The 18,714-nt window shown below is 36.0% G+C and overlaps 1 protein-coding gene across 9 annotated transcripts in view; it reads right to left on the bottom strand.

Moving 5' to 3' along the window:
* The window catches only part of LOC134527327 (calcium-transporting ATPase sarcoplasmic/endoplasmic reticulum type), a 337,718-nt gene that overhangs the window by 53,081 nt on the left and 265,923 nt on the right, over positions 1-18,714 (bottom strand). For 5 of the 9 annotated variants that reach the window (XR_010074164.1, XM_063359900.1, XM_063359899.1 and 2 more), the window contains exons 18-19: positions 18,061-18,178; positions 11,054-11,171 (exon numbers count right to left, since the gene is read on the bottom strand). Coding sequence is in view for 8 of the 9 variants with exons in the window: in XM_063359900.1 (XP_063215970.1) it covers positions 11,054-11,171; positions 18,061-18,178 (236 nt within the window). In the remaining variant the exon portion in view is untranslated. Of the gene's footprint in view, positions 1-8,681; positions 9,423-10,546; positions 11,172-18,060; positions 18,179-18,714 lie in introns of those variants that run through there. The other 4 variants (XM_063359896.1, XM_063359898.1, XM_063359894.1 and 1 more) reach the window with 2 other exon arrangements.

Genomic DNA, 18,714 nt, shown 5'->3' with positions numbered 1-18,714 from the left:
GGCACGAATGTAAACAGTGGTATCATAAACTCATTAATTCAGTCCGTCTTTATTTCAAACCACCACCACCGAAAACACAGTTTTCAATGTTGACAACACACGCCATCTTGGAAAACAAATGAAACCTTTTTCTGGTTGGCTAACAAACACCAATGACGAACGTGTACCAAAACAGCTCCCATAAATATCGTAAATAACCAAGAGTTTTAGCTGACAATTGTGGGCATTGAGGCTATTAAAATAACCACACGTTATGGTACGAACCGTAGTTACTAAACGCTTGTACGGAATAATGGTACAAACATATTAATACTATAAATTTACGGCATTAAAAGCTTCAAGAGAAACAGAACCAAAAAGCGGGAGATTTGAATGACAAATCGGGAGGGCGGGAGAAAGGTTATAAAATCGGGAGTCTCCCGCCTAAAGCGGGAGGGTTGGCAGGTATGTATTTGGCCAATAACAAAATTACTGCGTTTCACACTTAATTATAGGCCATTTTTCAAAAGAAAATCTTGTCGTGATGTTTGAAAATGCCTAAGTATGCAGTTTTTTGAAGCAAGTGATAGAATAAAATGAAAAGTTTATTTTTGGTTTTCTTACATTTTTTTGTTTTGGTATGGTTATAGTTTATTCATATGATTTTGTAATGTCCATTTAATGAAGTTAAAAAATAGTCTCAGGAATAAAGTTTTTTTGGGGGAAAGTAAAGAAATTCTGAAAAATGTATATTTCAGTACTAATGTTGCTATGTTATACTGCATAAGGCCTTTCCTACATTCAACTGGTTTCTTAAAAAATTTTGATTGCCAGGAGGGCTATAAAATATAGAGATATAATCACAAATAATAGCCATTAAAATTCAACTTTTGTTTTACATTATAACATGTATAAAGTTTTTATTCTAAAAGAGTATTTATCAGTTCTCCATTTTAACAAGTATTTCGGGTATGTACATTAAAAAAGAGCATCACATTGTGAGAACAGTTGGTAAGGTTGGGATAACTATGGTTGTAATACTGTGAAATTAATTTTTAAAAGACAGCTAATTTAACATGATCATCCTGACCATTAAAATAAATTTACTGTATTTTGAATGTAGCTTATCTAACCCAACAAACTTTTAAATAATTTTATAGTAATTTTAATGCAGCTAACCTTACCTAACCCATTGATTAGCAACTCGAGTTACTGCCCTTACCACTTGTTAAATGGTTTAATTTACATTTTATTATGGAGTCTCATCATGTGCAGTACATTGGTTAGGTTTCCTGATATCACTTAAATAACAGTTTTTTTATTCTAAGAATGTGTTTTTCAATTTCACAGGAAAAGCCTTGTTGCGAGGGTTAGAAAATTTGAATACTGTTATGTTTTTGTAAGGGCTGTGCTGTAATTGGCTGGAGAGGTCATACACCTGCCACTTCCCTTGGGCGGTACACAGATGCACGTTGCCTCGTTAGTCAGCATCTGAACGAGGTACCGGTAGGCAGTGTGTTGGGCAGTGGCTCACAAATAACATATTAATGTGAGTTATAGAGAATTTGCTGGCTGTGGTCCAGGCGCTACCTTATATAATCAAAATTTTTCATAGTTTCGAACCGTAACTAGAAATGTTTGACCAAAATCGCAGGTATTTAGCCCACAGCAATGCTAGAGTGATATCGCCATTGTTCCGAGGCCTTAGTCCTTCAGCTTGTACTCCAGTTTGTGTGCAACCATGGGATTTGATTGTGAACTATATTTTTATGTGCATCCTTCAGTACCTGCGAACAGTCGACGTGTTTGTTTAGGAGTCTGTTAAGAGATTACATATAATGTTTGTCTTGTTTGTAAATTCAACATGTATTTTGTTCTCGTGGTTTGAAAATGGAGACTACAATGATTAATAAAAAATAGTGAATATCAGTTTGTGATGGAGCGACATTATTCATCTATTTAATTATTGACAGTAACATTTAATTCGGAACTTGCACCTGTTTTCACCGTCATTCTGCAAGTTTTCAAGAAACATGAAGGCCACTCTAGACTAAATATTTTGAGCTAGTCAGGGGTTTGGATTGCAACAAACCCAACACATCCGACCATTCTACCATTTCTAATGCAGCTAAGCTAACCTTACTTAACAACTCTAAAAGGTGAACAACTGGTAAACACTCATAGAAAACAACTCAAAAATATGTAAAACAGATTAAAAAGAGAATGTGTTTTTTTCCTAGAAAATATACCCTTATAAAATATTTATTGATTAGATAGTTGTAAGTAAACAATCTACATCATTATTTATTTGTAATACATTTGCAAATAACACAAATAATAGTTTGACAAGCTTTAAAGCTAGTGATATGTTGGTTCTATTTCTCTCTCTGTTCTTGGATTGGTTTCAGTTCTTAAAAATTGATTCTCGGTTCCAGGTTAACCACCAAACAATTTCCAGTCACACCAAAGATACAGAATGTCCTGATAGACTTTACCACAATTCCACCCCAAACAAATCAGCTAGCACCTATTTAATTTATTTTTAATTTACTTTAATTTAGGCACATGAGAAATTGCTTGAGAACATTTAATTAGGCCTGTGCGAATATCAGTGTTGAGATTGAATCGAATATGAATATCAAATTATTCTGGAATACAAATATAGAATTCGAATAGTATTATGTAGAATCACACAAAAAAATTTTTATTTTCACATATCATAACAAATACACACTTTAAGAAAAACTAACTGTGTAGTGGCTTTTGGAACATTATATAAATAATACTTAAGTTTAAGGTTGGCTAGGTTAAGTCAGCTACAATTACTATAGGTACAATTTTGTTGATATTCAAATTTTCAATGAAAAATATATATTAAAAAAAAATACTTTTCATGGTAATAAAAATAGGATCTGATCTGCAAAAATATTTTTTTAAATAACAGTGCAAAATAAATATGTAAGGCAATTGCACTGTGTGTAAATAAACTTCAAGACAGTGGGTTTAAATATCATGTGCAGTGAGCTGTTTTAATCTATAGTTATTATATTTGAGGTTGTTTGAACTAAAGTGTAGGAACACAGAAGCTGCTAAGAATGTTCCCTCTTGTCTGTCCAGTGTATGTGCGCTTGGTAAAATAGGCAAAGTTTTTTCCCCCCTCTTCGTGTAACAATTTTTTTAAGCCAATCAGGAGTGAGAATTTTTTAAATTTTAACACCAAGTGTGCCAAATTTCATTAATAAATACCATTATATCATGTTTTAAGGGGTGGTTTCTGAAACCTCATGTCGACAGGAAGAGAGGGTGTAATTATTTCAAAAATCAGATAAAGGAGTAAATTTTCTTTTGTTTTCAACATCAATTGTGTTTAATTTTATTTATATTTACCAACATTTCAAGGAATAAAATAAGGATATGGGTTGGTTTTCCACAATTTCAAGTAGGCATGAACAGTAATTTTGTTCTTATTCTGAATGTCATATGTGCGAATTTTTGTCAAGAAAAACCAAATTTCTGCCTTTAAGTTTGCGAATGGGATTTTTTTTTTGACATTTAACTTTTTTTCTATATCAGTTGAAAACAGCGGTTTCTCCCTTAATTTAAATGCAAAGTGTGCTAAATTTTATTAAAGAGTACAAAAATTATGTTTTAGGAAGTAAAAAAAGGACGGGTATTTTTTTTTTTAAATATTATTCGACGTAGAAAGTGACCCACCTCTTTTAGTATTCAATTGCAGACAGTAAATTTAACCTTATTTTGAATGCAAGGTGAACAAAATTTTTATCAAGCAGTGTTGATTTAAAGTTCTGTTTTAAGGGGTAGAACAGGGGATGCGGGTGGTTTTTTGAAATCTCATTTAGACAGTGACCTTCCTAGTGTTTTGAAGGTCAAGTGTGCAAAGTTTCAACACAATCAGATGAACAATGCATGAACGCATAGAAAATGAACAAAACAGAATGTGTTCTCATATTTATTTTTATACTGAAGATTAAAAAATTAATTCTATTAACATAGGGTAGATGGCTTATCACTGACAGAGCTAGGAATTGGCTATCTACATCACCAGATTGCTTTGAAAGGTCCCCGAATTCTGTTGTTTGCAGGCGCACTAACTCAAACCTGATATTTTATGTATTATTACAAAATTACGGACCATATCTAGCTCATAGGAGCCATGCATACCGTCTTTTATTGCATAATCGTCGCACGTGCGTAATTGTCAGACCTATATTTTTTTTCGTCCAAATTGGGATAAAAAACTTATCGCCTAAACGTCAAATGATGTTTTTGGTCCTGCTATTAGATGCCGAGCATTTGTGTAGGTATCTTTTCCGTATAAAACGATGTATTTTAAAGTAGAAATCTAATATTTATTCGGTAATCACCACTTACTTATTTAATTAACGGAAATACGAAGTTGTCTGACATGTAAATTTTCTTTTAAAGACTTTTTAAACATTCTCTTTATCTGATCGTCTGTGTCGCCGCTGTGTACCGCTTATGAACGTGTAGCCAGCGCGAGTTGCCATCATTCATGTTTGGTTATGTTGCTTCCCGTATAGAGCGTGCGCACGTAGTCGAATATCGATATCTCGCCGATTGCATACAACGCGCACGCTCTCTGTCGAGTGCCGAGTTAACTACATTTGATGGCCTGCATTCTTTAATGGTAAATGTGTACTACAGCAATAGTTACGCGTTAGTTCACGTCGCAGATTAAAGTGGCTTGCGTTCGCGTTACAGTTTGGGTTTTCTATTCAAAGTTGAAGAAAGGTTTTTGTTTAATGAATTATTAATATAAATTGTTTGGTGTGCTCTTGTATACTCCACCTTTTTTTAAAAATAAATAGTGGTGCACCGATGCGGATACCGATGAATCGTAATCGGCGATTATGGGTACTTACCGATTAATCGTAATCTGCGATTATCTTAACGATTACTTTGCCGATTATTTACGTCCCGGCGTAATTAAGTAGGTTTTTACCATGTAATATTTTGTTACACATTTTAGGACGAAATACGGTAATATTTGTATATATTACAAAATTCATCTAACTCCGTCATATCATAATTACAGATATTTCGTTAAGTTTCATAAATCTCATTGCCTCGAACAATAAAAAATACATTTTTCCTACACGTTTATTTACGTTTCGTCTTTTGTTTAGTGGCCTTGTACATTACCCATAGCCAGAGACGTAAAATAGATGGCACGCAATCAAAATACCACAAACAGTTGCAGTGGATTCTATGACAATCAATCTTTTCGAGTCGTAGTAGCGGTTCAAAATCGTGGTCCCGATACCTTCTAGTTTTTATCACTGTGTTTTACAAACTCGTTATGGGCGTCTTTGGTAACATTATCCGTTTGCTATTTGTATGTGACGTGAAAAGTGAAAAAGTATTTATAATTTTATATATTCAGTGTACATAAATAAAATCACATATGCTAGAATTGGTTTTTAGTCATTTTTATATAATTATAGTGAAATGGCGAGTAGGGAGAAAAAAAGTGAAGTGTGGAAACATTTTTCTATAAACTCAAGTGAACAAAATAAAGCAGCATGTTTACATTGTTAAACGGTAATTTCTTGATGCAACCTTATGTGATAGTCGATAATAATGCTAGTTTTCCGCAACAAAATCTTACCCATTGTAAATTACAATTATTAGACTGTAGTTCAAGTTGTTTACAATAACAAATATAAATAGAAATTACACTTTGCAATGACTTAATAGTGTATTTTATATATTTTTATACAGTTGTTATAACTGTATTCTCAATTTTACCTAATCTTGTTATTAAATTCACATGGGAATAAAAAATTTTGTGAGCATTATTATTATTACACTTAAAAAAATGTCTTCATTATAATCGGTAACTGAATCGGTATCTGCCGATTACTGCTCTCATAATCGGTAATCGAATCGGTAATCGGTAAAGTCATATCGGTGCACCACTAAAAATAAATGTACTTTCCATGAAAGAGTTTTTTTATGAATAACTTTACCTAACAAAAAAATTTTTTTCCCCACATAATCGTCGCACCCCTTCTTTTCAAACTTGATTTTAGAATACAATGTGCGACGATTATGCGAGAAAACACGGTAAAAAGTTGCCTATGCCACTCTCCGGCCCATAAACTATCTCTATGCCAAAAATCACGATCTGTTGCTCCGTTGCTGCATGAAAAAGGACATACCAACAAAAAAACAAAACACAATTTTTAATATTAGCAAGGATGTAGAGTACCACCCTTTAGTAAGTTTGTTAACCGATCACCAGTGCCCCTATCCAAAGGTTACCTTATTTTTTCCACTTTAAAAGGAAATAATCATCAGACAGGCACTGATTACAAATTAGTCTGCATGCAGCTTATCCTTCTCTCTCAAATATTGAGTAAATAAATAATAAAATTAATTATATTCACTAAAAACTGTCAACTTTAATAGCAGTGTTGTGAGTTGTTTTACAGACACGTATTAAGCCTCCTCAGTGTGTTGCCAGTTCTAATCTATTTTTATCTTCCTGTAAAACAAACACGTGTTTTGATAAGGGGGGTCTTAGTGCCAGAATAGAAAGGGTCCTAGCTCCTAACACGGATAAGAGGAGTGAATAAACGGCTTCCCCCCTCCCCCCTCAAAAAATCTAGACAGAGGACAGAGCAGCTACACAAGTGCCTATTGCTCACGCGCCAATTAGCAGAGACACGCACGGTACACAATCAGACTCAAAATTGTGTAAAAGATAATACAGTCAAACCTCGTTCGTACGGCCCCCGGTTCGTACGTACACCTCGGTCGTACGTACAGATTTCAGAAACAGTGAAAAATGAGGCGAAAAATAAAAAAAAGTTAAATATGAAAAGTGTAAGAAATACGTTAAAGTTTATTAAAATACAGTTTAAACCTGCAGCGTTTATAACAAACATTGGCTACATACACATTGCATCACAGTAAAAAGTTAAAAAAAAACCCCGCAAATTGATGGAAATTTACCGTCAAAAGCGCGCAGTACGTGGATAAGGTCATTGTACTCGGTCAGCTGTTACGGCGCGGCGTAGCCGCCGGCTGGCTCTCTTTGTTCCCTGAGCTGCGCTTGCGCAGTATATCTCACTCTACGCTCCGCCCAGACTCGTGACGTTCCATCAGCAGCCAGCCAATAGACGTGAGCTTAGCGGAAAAAAATATATGCTCCACCTCCCGTGTACCAGTTTTGTTCAGTTCTAATACCAGTTTATTGGTATACGCACCAGTTTTCTCGCTGCCATGACATGTTCAAGTTTACGTTCATCTTGATGTCTTGATACCAATGATTAATTATTTACAATCCCCTGAAATAAATGGTTAGTTAAAAAATATGCATCAACTGTGAAATACTTCTTAAATTATAAAATACGTATAAAACAGTTACAAGACACCGCTCATTTTATTTTGTGAAGATTATATCTCATACGTACCAGTATTTCGGCTAAGTTATGAAATAAATACAGTATCAGAACTTACAAGCCACGTAATATTCCCGTTACGTTCAGACATCGTGAGTTTACGTTTTTTCCTCGTGCATTTTAGATTGTCTCGTGCTATAATTACTCGGACTTATTGCTACTCTTAACTGACTATGATTTAGATTTTGGTTGGATTACGAATTTCATCTGGATTTAGATTTTTTGTTTCATTACTTGGATTTATTTTGCTTCGGTTTTTGAAGACCGCTACTTTTTGGACACGCATTTCGTACATCATGAGCGGAAGCAAGAGAAAAGCTATTACGCTTATGGAAAAATACGAAATAAATAAACTATTCTATAAAATATATATATTTTGCAATTTAAAATGCTCATTGCAGCCTATAAATGTTACGTTTTACATGATGTTTTTAGGCCTACTAGCTAATCTTATCTACATTTATAAAGAACCCACTGTAATTTTTTTATTTGAGCAAATATGTTATGCGTTAATTCCAGCATAATAAACATACGTACATGTAAAAAATTTACTTGTTTGCCAACGGCACATGTACGTGCCGTGTATAGACACGGCAACGGCAATTCATTTCCCGTGGCAGCGGTGGGAAAAAGTATGGGGGGGGGGGGGGGGGGGGGGAGTAGCCACAAATGGACGTAATTTGGCCTCACTGGTTCGTACGTACAACTCGGTCGTACGGACAAATTTTGGAGAACCGTGAGTGTAAGTAGAATCGAGGTTTGACTGTATCAGTTTTATTTTACGGATAGCCGACATCAGAAAAAGTTTCCACAATCCTTATAGCCAATAACAGCTATCTGACAATGAAATCAACTAATTTAAAATAAATTTCCAAAGCTTCATACACCCCTAATGTGTTCTCGTTATGGGTTTGATTGTAGTAATGCCAGAGACCAAATTGTAGAATGATATCCACAAAATCTTTCAACTATTACAGCACTGAGCCTGGAAGTTTAGATTTCAACTGGGCTCAACTAAAATTTCAAATGTTCGTACATCCCTTAAATATCCATACTGAAGAACAATTCAGGCACTACAAATTACAAATGAATGTACGATAAAAGAAATAAAAAACTCTGCAGTTTCCTAAGTCTACACAATCATACAGGCGACAAGACAATTATTATTTTTTCAACATTGGTTTTATTAGTAACACAAGATCTTTTTATAACAATTTCACAATGACATAGGTTTACCCATATTTACAAATTTAATCACTGTTCTGAGAGTTTTATTTCTCTATAATTTCCATAAAAATTCACGTAACAACTCATACCAAAATAAAATTAACTACGCACAAGTTATAACAATTGAATCACTTGAAAATCCACAGCCGTGTATGGCGGCGTTGGGAAGCACATGATAGTTCTCTCGATTCCACTTGGTTATTTTCAAGTCAGGATGCTACAATAATGTTAACTGCGACGTCAAAACACCCATAGAATATTATCTACTACTCCGATTGTGAAATTGTATGTGAACACTTGGTGTTTTGTCATAGCAATAAGTTTTTATATTTTTAAAATTTCCAGTTATTAAATAAAGTGGATCACAAAAATTGTAAGACAATAATACTTTTCTTGGTTTCCCCTCATAACATACATGCATACACAACATTCACCAGAAAACTTGCCACTTAACATACAAAAACAAACAGGCTACACACAGGTTGGAAATAAGGGAAGCCCAATGGTGGAACACATACAGCTCACGTGAAACTATAATATGCTCTTAAAGAGCACGCAGAGTGGTCGCACGGATAAGAGGCAGCACCGCGCCATGGCACGCCAACAATCACGGAAGTGAACTGACTAAAGGCTTCATAAAAAAAAACAAAAACAAAACTAGGAATTGCATTTGTGTGAGTGTCGGTGAGGTTAGTTGGTGCAGCGATGCTTATTGCCGTTTCCTTTCTTCCCCGTCCCCGGGTCTAGGCGAGTGGTCGGGGCCCACACCTGGACGGTCAATTACATGGTAATGTCTACAGCAAATTATAAATTGGAGAAAAATGCATGCAAAACACAACAAACCAAAACAAAATGCAACAAAATGAGATTTAGTACCAAAATACCTCAAGCACAAATTCAAGTCTAAGTACCTTTAAGTAAAAGCAATTACTAAAAATTAAAAATAAAACCTACTTGTTCAATATGTATTCAAAATTTATAACATAGAAAACCTTAATTACATATTATTAGGAATCAAAAATAATAATAATAGGTTATATGTCTGTGTGAAAAGAAAAAGGAAGTTATTCAATACCCCAAAAAATATTAAAAAAAAAAAAAAAAAAAAAAAAAGCCTAAATCTCTGAACCATGACCTCACTAAATGATAATATGACTAGTCACAATTGTATAAAAAATAAATCAAAATTTAACAGTAACATAGTTTGAGACTTTTGCACCAAAATTAATTTAAATGTAGTAAAAGTCCCTTTTCTAAGCATCAGGAAGAAATGTAGCCAACAGTACGAATTCATATAAAAGAAAAATTTTAACTACATTTTCAACAAATGGGATTAACCCCTAAATGGAAAAAAATGAAGTAGAATGTAAAATCACAAGGTGTAAAATGAAAGATGTGACTGTCATAACATTCACATCAAGAATTAAATGTTGGTGCACTAAAAAATGTTTGTTCTTAAAAAAGCAAAATAAGGATTTCTTTGTTAATTTGCAAATAAATTACAAACCAGAAATAATTTAATCAAAAAGGCTCCAAAAGCAAAATAAAAAAAGAAGAAACATTATGCCACCATGTAATACATACTAAAAAGTGATGTAGTACAGCTTCCAAACCCAAACAAAAATTCTAGCCAGCTAAAAATAAATTACAGCTTTTCAACTACCAAAATAGACTAAGATATTAGGAAATGTTCATGTAGTTTATAAATGCAAACAAGTAATGTGATATGGTTGCCTGATTAATTAATTAATGTACCTGTATCTCAAAATTTTCTCTCACCTTCAATTTAAAACTTGCACTACACAAGCTTAGTAAATGAATAAATAAAAAAAAATCACACACACACCAAATGGCAAAAGGGTAATGGTGAGGGGGAAAAAAATACGTCCAAATAGATTTACAATGAAAAGTAACCAAATAAAAATTCTTCACAGTACAAAATTCAAAATATGCTTACAAAAAAACTGTGACAAAATTGCAAGTTAAAAAAAATCAGTTACAGTTGTTTTTATTGATGCAGAGTAAAGAGGCAACTGTGACATCACCTCTTCATAAAAAACAAAAACAAAAAAAAGTAGAAAAACAGAAATACGAAAAACAAAACTCCCCGCCACATCACTCAATGTCCACTAAACATGTCCCATCTTGGCACCAGCCTACTGCCTCTAACCTAGCAGTTCACTGGTGATTAAAACACACGCCATGCCAGCCGTTACGATCACCATTAAAAACTATTTTCTCTTTCATCCCAAAACAAGTCTTGCCTTCGGAAGAGCAGAGTCCGTGCGGTTGCGTCCTTGTCTTCTTGCTTACGCCTCACAGTGGTCCGAACAGTATCAAGGCAAAGAACACCCCCCACATTAAAACAATCCCGTGCATGTTTAAAATGTAGCTCTCACCATCTGTGATCCGTCTGGCGATAAACTTGAGTGTTTCGTCCAGTAGGACGACCGGGATGGAGAACTTCATGACCGTGAGCCACTCCTCCACGGTCAGCGGCGTCACCTGGAAAACTGTCTGCAGAGCGAAACAGACATTCAAATCGATCCAACAGACCGTGACCCATGACTAGCAGCAATAGCTGCAACCATCTAGATTAATGACCAACCCAAGAAACACTTCCATTTACCAACATGAATTAACTGAACGTTTACCCCACTTATACTAATACCGTATTTACCCGAATATACTGCGACTCTGAATATAATGCGACCCCAAACTTTCTGATTGATGTCTAGAAAAATAAATTCATGGAGAGGAAACCACAGTTCAAATACAAAGTTATAGAGAGGAAATCATAGTTAAAAAACACAGCACTTATTTTTTTATATTTTTAATTAAATTTGAAATAAAAATTAAATATATAAACTTACCCAGGCAAATATAAATATGAGTTTGTCACAACACTAACAAAATTAACATTAACAGAATTTGTTATGAAGCTGGTAAGGCAAAATCATTCACTGTCAGTGCCTGTACCATTGCTGCTGCTACTGCTACTACTGCCTTGACCTTCATTTTACCACAACAGATCATCTTCAGTGCCATCCATGGCATTTGAAATGCAACACTTCTTAAAACCACGGACGATGGACTCTGGAGTTATCCTTTTCCATGCAGTGGAAATCCATCTTGCTAGCTGCAGAATTGATGGTTTCTTCATTTTCCCAGTCGGTGTGAGAGCATGGTCACCTGCAAGCAGCCAATCACTATATTGTTGGCGAAGGTGGTCCTTGAATGGCTTGTTTACCACAACATCGAGGACTTGTAGCTGGCTTGTCATTCCAGCTGGAATAACAACCAAGTCTGTGTTAAAATTACATACCGCAGCTTTAACCTCAGGTGTCAGATGTCCCTGAAACGCATCACGAACCAACGTGCCCCTTTTCTTCAGCAGTGCACCAGGGCGCCGATTCCACACAAGTTGCAACCATTCTTGCATCAAATCACTCGTTATCCAGCCTTTTTCTTGATAACGAATGAATACGTCCGGCGGAAATGCTTCTTTGGGAAGTGTTTTTCTTTTTAATACGACGAATGGTGGCAGTTTCCTGCCGTCTGCCAAAACAGATAACACCACCGTGACTTGCAGCTTTTCATTATCAGTCGTGCGCACAGTAACAGTCTTGACGTCTTTTGCATCAACGGTAGTGTTGCGGGGCATGTCAAAATAAACTGCCGTTTCGTCTGCGTTCCCGATTTGGCCGTACAAATAGTTGTGTTGTTTACGCAAACCAATCACAAAATGCAGAAAACTAGTCAATTTCTCTTGGAAATCTTTTGGCAGCTTTTGTGCTAATGATGTTCTGCGCCGCAAACAAAAACCGCAACGGCGCATCATTCTCACGCACCAGCCAGTACTAACCTTGAAGCTAGTCCGCGGAATATTAAACTCCCGGGCAATTTCTAGGGCTTTTAAACTTATTACTTCTCGCGAAATAGGCATCCCGTCTCTTCTCTTCTCTTTGATAAAATTCACAACGCGGGTTTCAATATCCGAGAACCGTCCTTTTATTGGCGCTCTGAATGCTTTCCTGGTACTACTTGTGTCTTTAGACAACGCAAATCTTTCCTCCAGTTACGCACATTACTTTCACTGACGTCGTATTTACGAGCAGCTTGGCAATTGTTCGTTTGTATGGCATAATTTGCCACAATAATCTTAAAGTTAGCATCGTAACTTCTTCTCAGCCCTTTAGGCATATTTAATCGTGTACTCCCATGCTTTTCTACAGTATCCATGTTACAAAAGATCTCTCACATACTTACGATGCAAAACAAAACTTTCGTCACAGTAACACAGCACAAGCGACCAAACAAACAACAATCGCTTCTCAACAATCGCTTCTATCTAATACTGACCCAAGCTGAGAGTAGCAGCGCTGTTATTTCACGTTTAAGCCGCATCGCTGGTGCCTACCGTGACCTTGACACATTTGTCTCGCCGCGCCGTTTCAAAACATTCCTCCGGCGGCAAGACGTACATTTGCGATTATACTGTGAGACTCACTTTCAGTGCCAGCAATTTTGGTAAAAATCATCGCATTATATTCGGGTAAATATGGTACCATACTTTCTGGCGTGTAAGACAAGATTAATTTTGGAAAATAAAATTGCACCTTTACAAATAATGTAAAGCCACTTTTGTGAGCAGTTGAGAGACAGTGAGCACTGTGGTTGGTGTAATACCGTAAAGGGCACAAGGCAACCAGTCGCGGGCAAGGACGCAGCGTGATCCTGCAAACCCAAACGTAATATTTCGTAAGGCATTCACATGAGTCTAAGGAAGCTATGACAAAAGAGTGATAATGAGAACTAGGAATTGACTGCAAAGAAGAGAGCTCAAGAAGAAAGAGGAAAATGTAGCTGGTGCCTGGAACTTTTCAACCGCAAAATTTATAAACAAAAGTAGTAGAAATTTTTTTTAAAGCAAAGCATGACAGATACAGAAAACCAACATGCAAAAAAATTATAGTTCCAAAAAGTGCACAAAAATCTCATCTCATAAGCCTGAAAATAAGGTAAATATAAATGAAATATTACTAATATTAAAGAGAAATATTAAACAACTAAGTAGACATTACCCTATATTTTTTAGTAGACCAACCATTATAGATTGAATTTTTTTTGTTTATAAATAATATTAATTACACTGAACTCTTTTAATTTTTTACATAAAATTGGTTCAAAATATGTCAAACAACAAATTATGAAAAAACATTACCGTCTTTTATCGCATGATTGTCGCACTCGCATAATTGTCGCACCCATATTTTAGGGCGAAAAAATTGTATAAAAAAAACCACTCGTGTAAACATTGCATGATGTTTTTGGTCTAGCTATTAGATTCTGAGCACTTTGTGTAGGTATCTTTTCTGTATAAAACTATGTATTTTAAAGTAGAAATCTAATATTTATTCGGACATTACCTCTTACTTATTTAATTAACGGAAATACGAAGTTGTCTGATGTGTAAATTTTAGGGGTGTGCGGGAATAGGTTTTTGTACTGCGGGAAATTTTCGGAAAAATAAATTATTCCCGCGGGAAACGGGACGGGATCGGGAAAATTAAAAAAATAAAAAAGCAAATTTATAATTCTAATATGAGAAGATGGCCATTTAAACGTTTATTGCAAAGTTAGTTGTTTTTTTTTGCTGCTATTTCTTTTGTCTGCTTCACTTGCCCTTTTTTCAGCGGCGACTTCATATTTTATAGCATCCTCAAATTCTTTTTTTTATAGAGGGATGTTTATTGAGATGTCTTAATAATTCAGACGTGCTACCATGCTCGCATCTCAAAATTTTTTCACATGAGACACACTTTGCCAGGGATTATTTCTGTCAGACGTTCAAAATACTTCCAAACACTTTTAGGTTTACAAGTAACAAGCTGATCGGTTGCGACCTCCATTATTTGTAGGCTGCTAGTTTGTTTTAATATACAATGGCATCGAAAATAGGAACAGATACTTTGCACAAGCCTTAATAACGTAACGTCAGCCGACGATGCCCGCCAAACTAAACAGTAAACAAACAACTATTTTTTTCTCCCAAAGCAAAATCATAGATGTTTAGATACTCATGAGCAGTGGTGTAAAACTACGTAATTTCATATTTTTCAAAGTGCCAATACAGTTCTCTACATTGCCACTGCTATCAAGTAATGAGAACGGTTTCGCTTCGTTATGTAACGCAAGTCTAGTATTCTTATATCTTTGGCGAAAAGGTTGGATTGCGCATGTGTTTTGTTTGTGTCTAAGGACACACAGTGGTTTTAGGTTAGGTATTCGATGGTGACGGCAATAACGTTATATAACTGACTATTCACGTATCTTGCAAATTTGTACCCTTGAAGAAATATATTTACGAACGCATACAATATTTAAGGTACTCCATGTACGTTTTATATATTCCAATTAGATATGTGTAAACGATTATCATAATTCACTGCACACCACAGCTGTCGCTATGATCGGCTTACGTTTAAAAGATGTTTTGTGTTTAAATAGTACGGAAACCCTTCAAAAATGTACGAATCCATAAAAAATATTGTTGTAAAAACATTTTGAATTCATAGAAAACATTTTCACATGATTAGTAAACATTTGTAAATTTTTAAACAATTTCCTGAAAAATTCGGGAGTAATAAAATTCCCGCCCGGCATTTCGGGAAGCCTATTTTCCCGACTTTTTTCCCGAAGCGTCGGGATCCCGCACACCCCTAGTAAATTTAATTTAAAGACTTTTTAAATGTTATAACCTTCATCTGTTCGCCTGCGTCGCCGCGGTGTACCGTTTATAATAATGTAGCCAGCGCTAGTTGGCACCATTCGTGTTTGGTTATGTTGCTTCCCGTATAGAGCGCGCACACATAGTTGAATATCGATATCTCGCCGATTGCATGCAACACGCGCTCTATATCAAGTGTTGAGTTAACTACAGCCCGCACTCTTTCGTGGTGTGTACTACAGTATTTATGCGTTTGTTCGGCTTGGATTTGGAACACAGAATTGGTTTTTCTATTTAAAGTTGAAGAAAGGTTTTTGTTGCATGACTTATTAAATTAAATTATATTATATTGTTTGGCGTGCTCTTTTATACTTCACTTTGTAAATAAACGTACTTTCCATGAATGGGTTTTGTTTTTATGAATAACTTTATTTAACAAAAATGTTTTTCCCCGCATAATCGCAGCACCCCTATTTTTGAAAGTTGATTTTAGAATAAAATGTGCGACGATTACCGTATTTACTCGCGTAACCGCCCCCCCTTTTTTTTCTTAAAATGTTCGACTCCAAAACACGAATTTGGAGGAAGAAATAGATTTTAGTTTTTTTCAGGTATGAAAAACTAACATTTAATAAAAGCAAAATGAAATACCACCACAACTTATTTAAACGCCAATTAAATTTTGATTAAATGAAACAGCTGGCGGAACGACTGGCAAGTCGTGCGTCTTTGTTCTAATGAGGGAGGGTGGGGGAGGCAGCGACGTGGCAGGAGGGGGAGAGAGGCAGAGGCGTGGCTTAACCTCCCTCCTGCCAGCTAGCCAGCCAACCAGACAAAGGAGTGTTAGAAATACCAGTTACTTCCCTTCCTCCTTCACTTCCCCTCTTCTTCTCCGACAACACTGCACATCAACACAAGCGCGCCTGTCCAGCTTTCTTTATCTTTATGTCGTTTGAGATACGACTAACTGCCTACGTCTGTCATGCCTCACGACGGTCCTACTGAGAGCGGACAAAATATAATACCAGTTTCTGTATCACTGCCGCTTACAAAATCACCTCCCGCCGCTCACAATACATGGCTTGCTGTTTGATGCATGCCAAGCTGCCCTGCCCTCAGATAAACCCAAAAAAACACGTTTTTAAATTTTTTCTCAAAAATGTTTACAAAACAAGGAGGTGGGGCGTATACGTGGGCGGAGCCTTTACGCGAGCAAATACGGTATACGAGAAAACACAGTAAATTAAAAAAGTTATAATTACAGAATTAAATTTTTTTCTTACATTTTCTATAAAATTACAGTTGTGGTTTTCAAATCAAAGTTATTTTGTGTTTTAAATTAATCAATAACTGTAAGCAGGATGTTGTTGTTACAGTTTGTTGTAAGTGATTAGATGTCAGGAGACTACTGTGCCTGCACCTGAAATAAAATTAGCTTAAATTCTGAGGTAAAAAAACTAAAAGCACTATCTGTCGATTCTTTGGTGTACTATGCAGTGATGATCGTGTCACTGAGGTAAACATAAGAAAACTTCTGTGAGCGCCTTTTAAAAATAAGTAATGAAGTTCAATCATTTGATTTTTATACAAGCTGTACTAAGCTGAGAAGTATCCTAAAACTTTAAAATAAAGATAATTTTTTCCTTTAGTGATATAATTTTGATGAAATAAAGCAAGTCTTTCCATGTTTTACACTAGTATGTATTATCTGGCAGTTATGTCTATCTCTAGTCTGACGAGAACATATAAATTTTACAGAGTAATTTTTTTTTGTAATAACTATATAATTGTTAAAGGTTTTTTGGCTGTGCTCTGGCTGATATGAGCTTAATTTTGTATAAAGTCATTTTTGAAGTTTTTTCATCTTCTCGATTGGATAGATATCTAAAGATTCATTTGAAGCCACTTTAATGTTACAGTGTATCTTTTGTGATGTTTAGACTTATTTATCCAGTTTGATATATGTTTATGTGTAAATTGTATGGCATACTTGTTAATTATTGCTATTGATTATAGAGGTACATGAATTCTTTCACAATTGATATATTTTGGATGTATTTGTCAATTGCGTGACATCTGTAGTTTGCACTTATTATTTAGAGCCTCACGGTCATCTGTTATTCACCAAGTTAATCAAACCCCTCTATTTGTTTCTTTTCGGAAATAGAACCGAGCTTGTATTGTTACTTTGTGTCCCTCCTTAATCTTGTGGGATTTTGGAGGCTCGCTGGACTATGCTTAATCCAGGGAGACTTCAAGATAAAGCATTTCCTTTAACCATATGCAACTGCACTACCTATTGCTTTTTCTCTAATATAGACCCCTTTATTTGAGATCTCCTTACACAGGAAGAATGAACACATAAGTATTTATCTCTATTACAACACTATATTGTACCTGCTTCAAAATGAGCAAAAGGTAGAGGATATGAGCAGTGACGTAGCTAAGGTGACTGGCGCCACTGGCCAGAATTAAAAATGGCACCCCCTCTTGGATTAAAAGAGGAGTGGGGGGGGGGGGGGGGTGTCCAGTAACGCGAAACCGTCACGGCGGCGCCCCCTCCTGCTCCGGCGCCCCTGGCGGGGGCCATCCCTGCCACCCGCTTGCTACGCCACTGGATATGAGACCTCCCATGATGATCATAAACATCCTATCCCTAAACAGCGCTGTACTCACAGACAGCACTTCCACGTGCAATATGACGAAGTGCAGAGTGAAGGAGAGAGCCATGGAGCCCAGCAGCCAGATGTTGCACCATGGCGGCATTGCGATCAGAGACTGGTTCTCAGACAGGCTGCAACAAACCAAACACTGTGCTCATACAATACACTTCACATTTCGACGTAATACAATACACAATGTGGACTGCTCGTACAACACACCATGCACTGTGCTCATTAACACACATATAAGTGTGCTCCTACTACACACCAAGCACTGAGCTCATACTAGACACAAAGCACTGTGCACATACAACACACTACGCACTGAAATTGTACCACACATTGAGCACTGTACTCAGACAATACAAAATGCACTGTTATACTACACACCAAAAAATGTCCTTGTAATATACCTACATCACGCACTGTGTTCATATTACACAACATGCACCGTGCTCACACAACACATTACACACTGAGAATGTACTACACAATACACACAGTGCTCTTACAACACCCCACCTACTATGCTTGTACAACACACCACACAATGTACAGTAAAACCTCGTACAACGAACTCCTTTATAACAAAATACTTGTTCTAACGAAGCAGCTGTTAGGTCCCGCCAAACCCTTATATAATCTTATGTAATTGTACCCCATGGTG

The sequence above is a fragment of the Bacillus rossius genome, chromosome 1 (genome assembly GCF_032445375.1).
Source record: "Bacillus rossius redtenbacheri isolate Brsri chromosome 1, Brsri_v3, whole genome shotgun sequence".
Classification (NCBI taxonomy): domain Eukaryota; kingdom Metazoa; phylum Arthropoda; class Insecta; order Phasmatodea; family Bacillidae; genus Bacillus; species Bacillus rossius.
The sequence above is the reverse complement of the archived record's forward strand: the minus strand, read 5'-3'. Positions and strand labels throughout refer to the sequence as shown.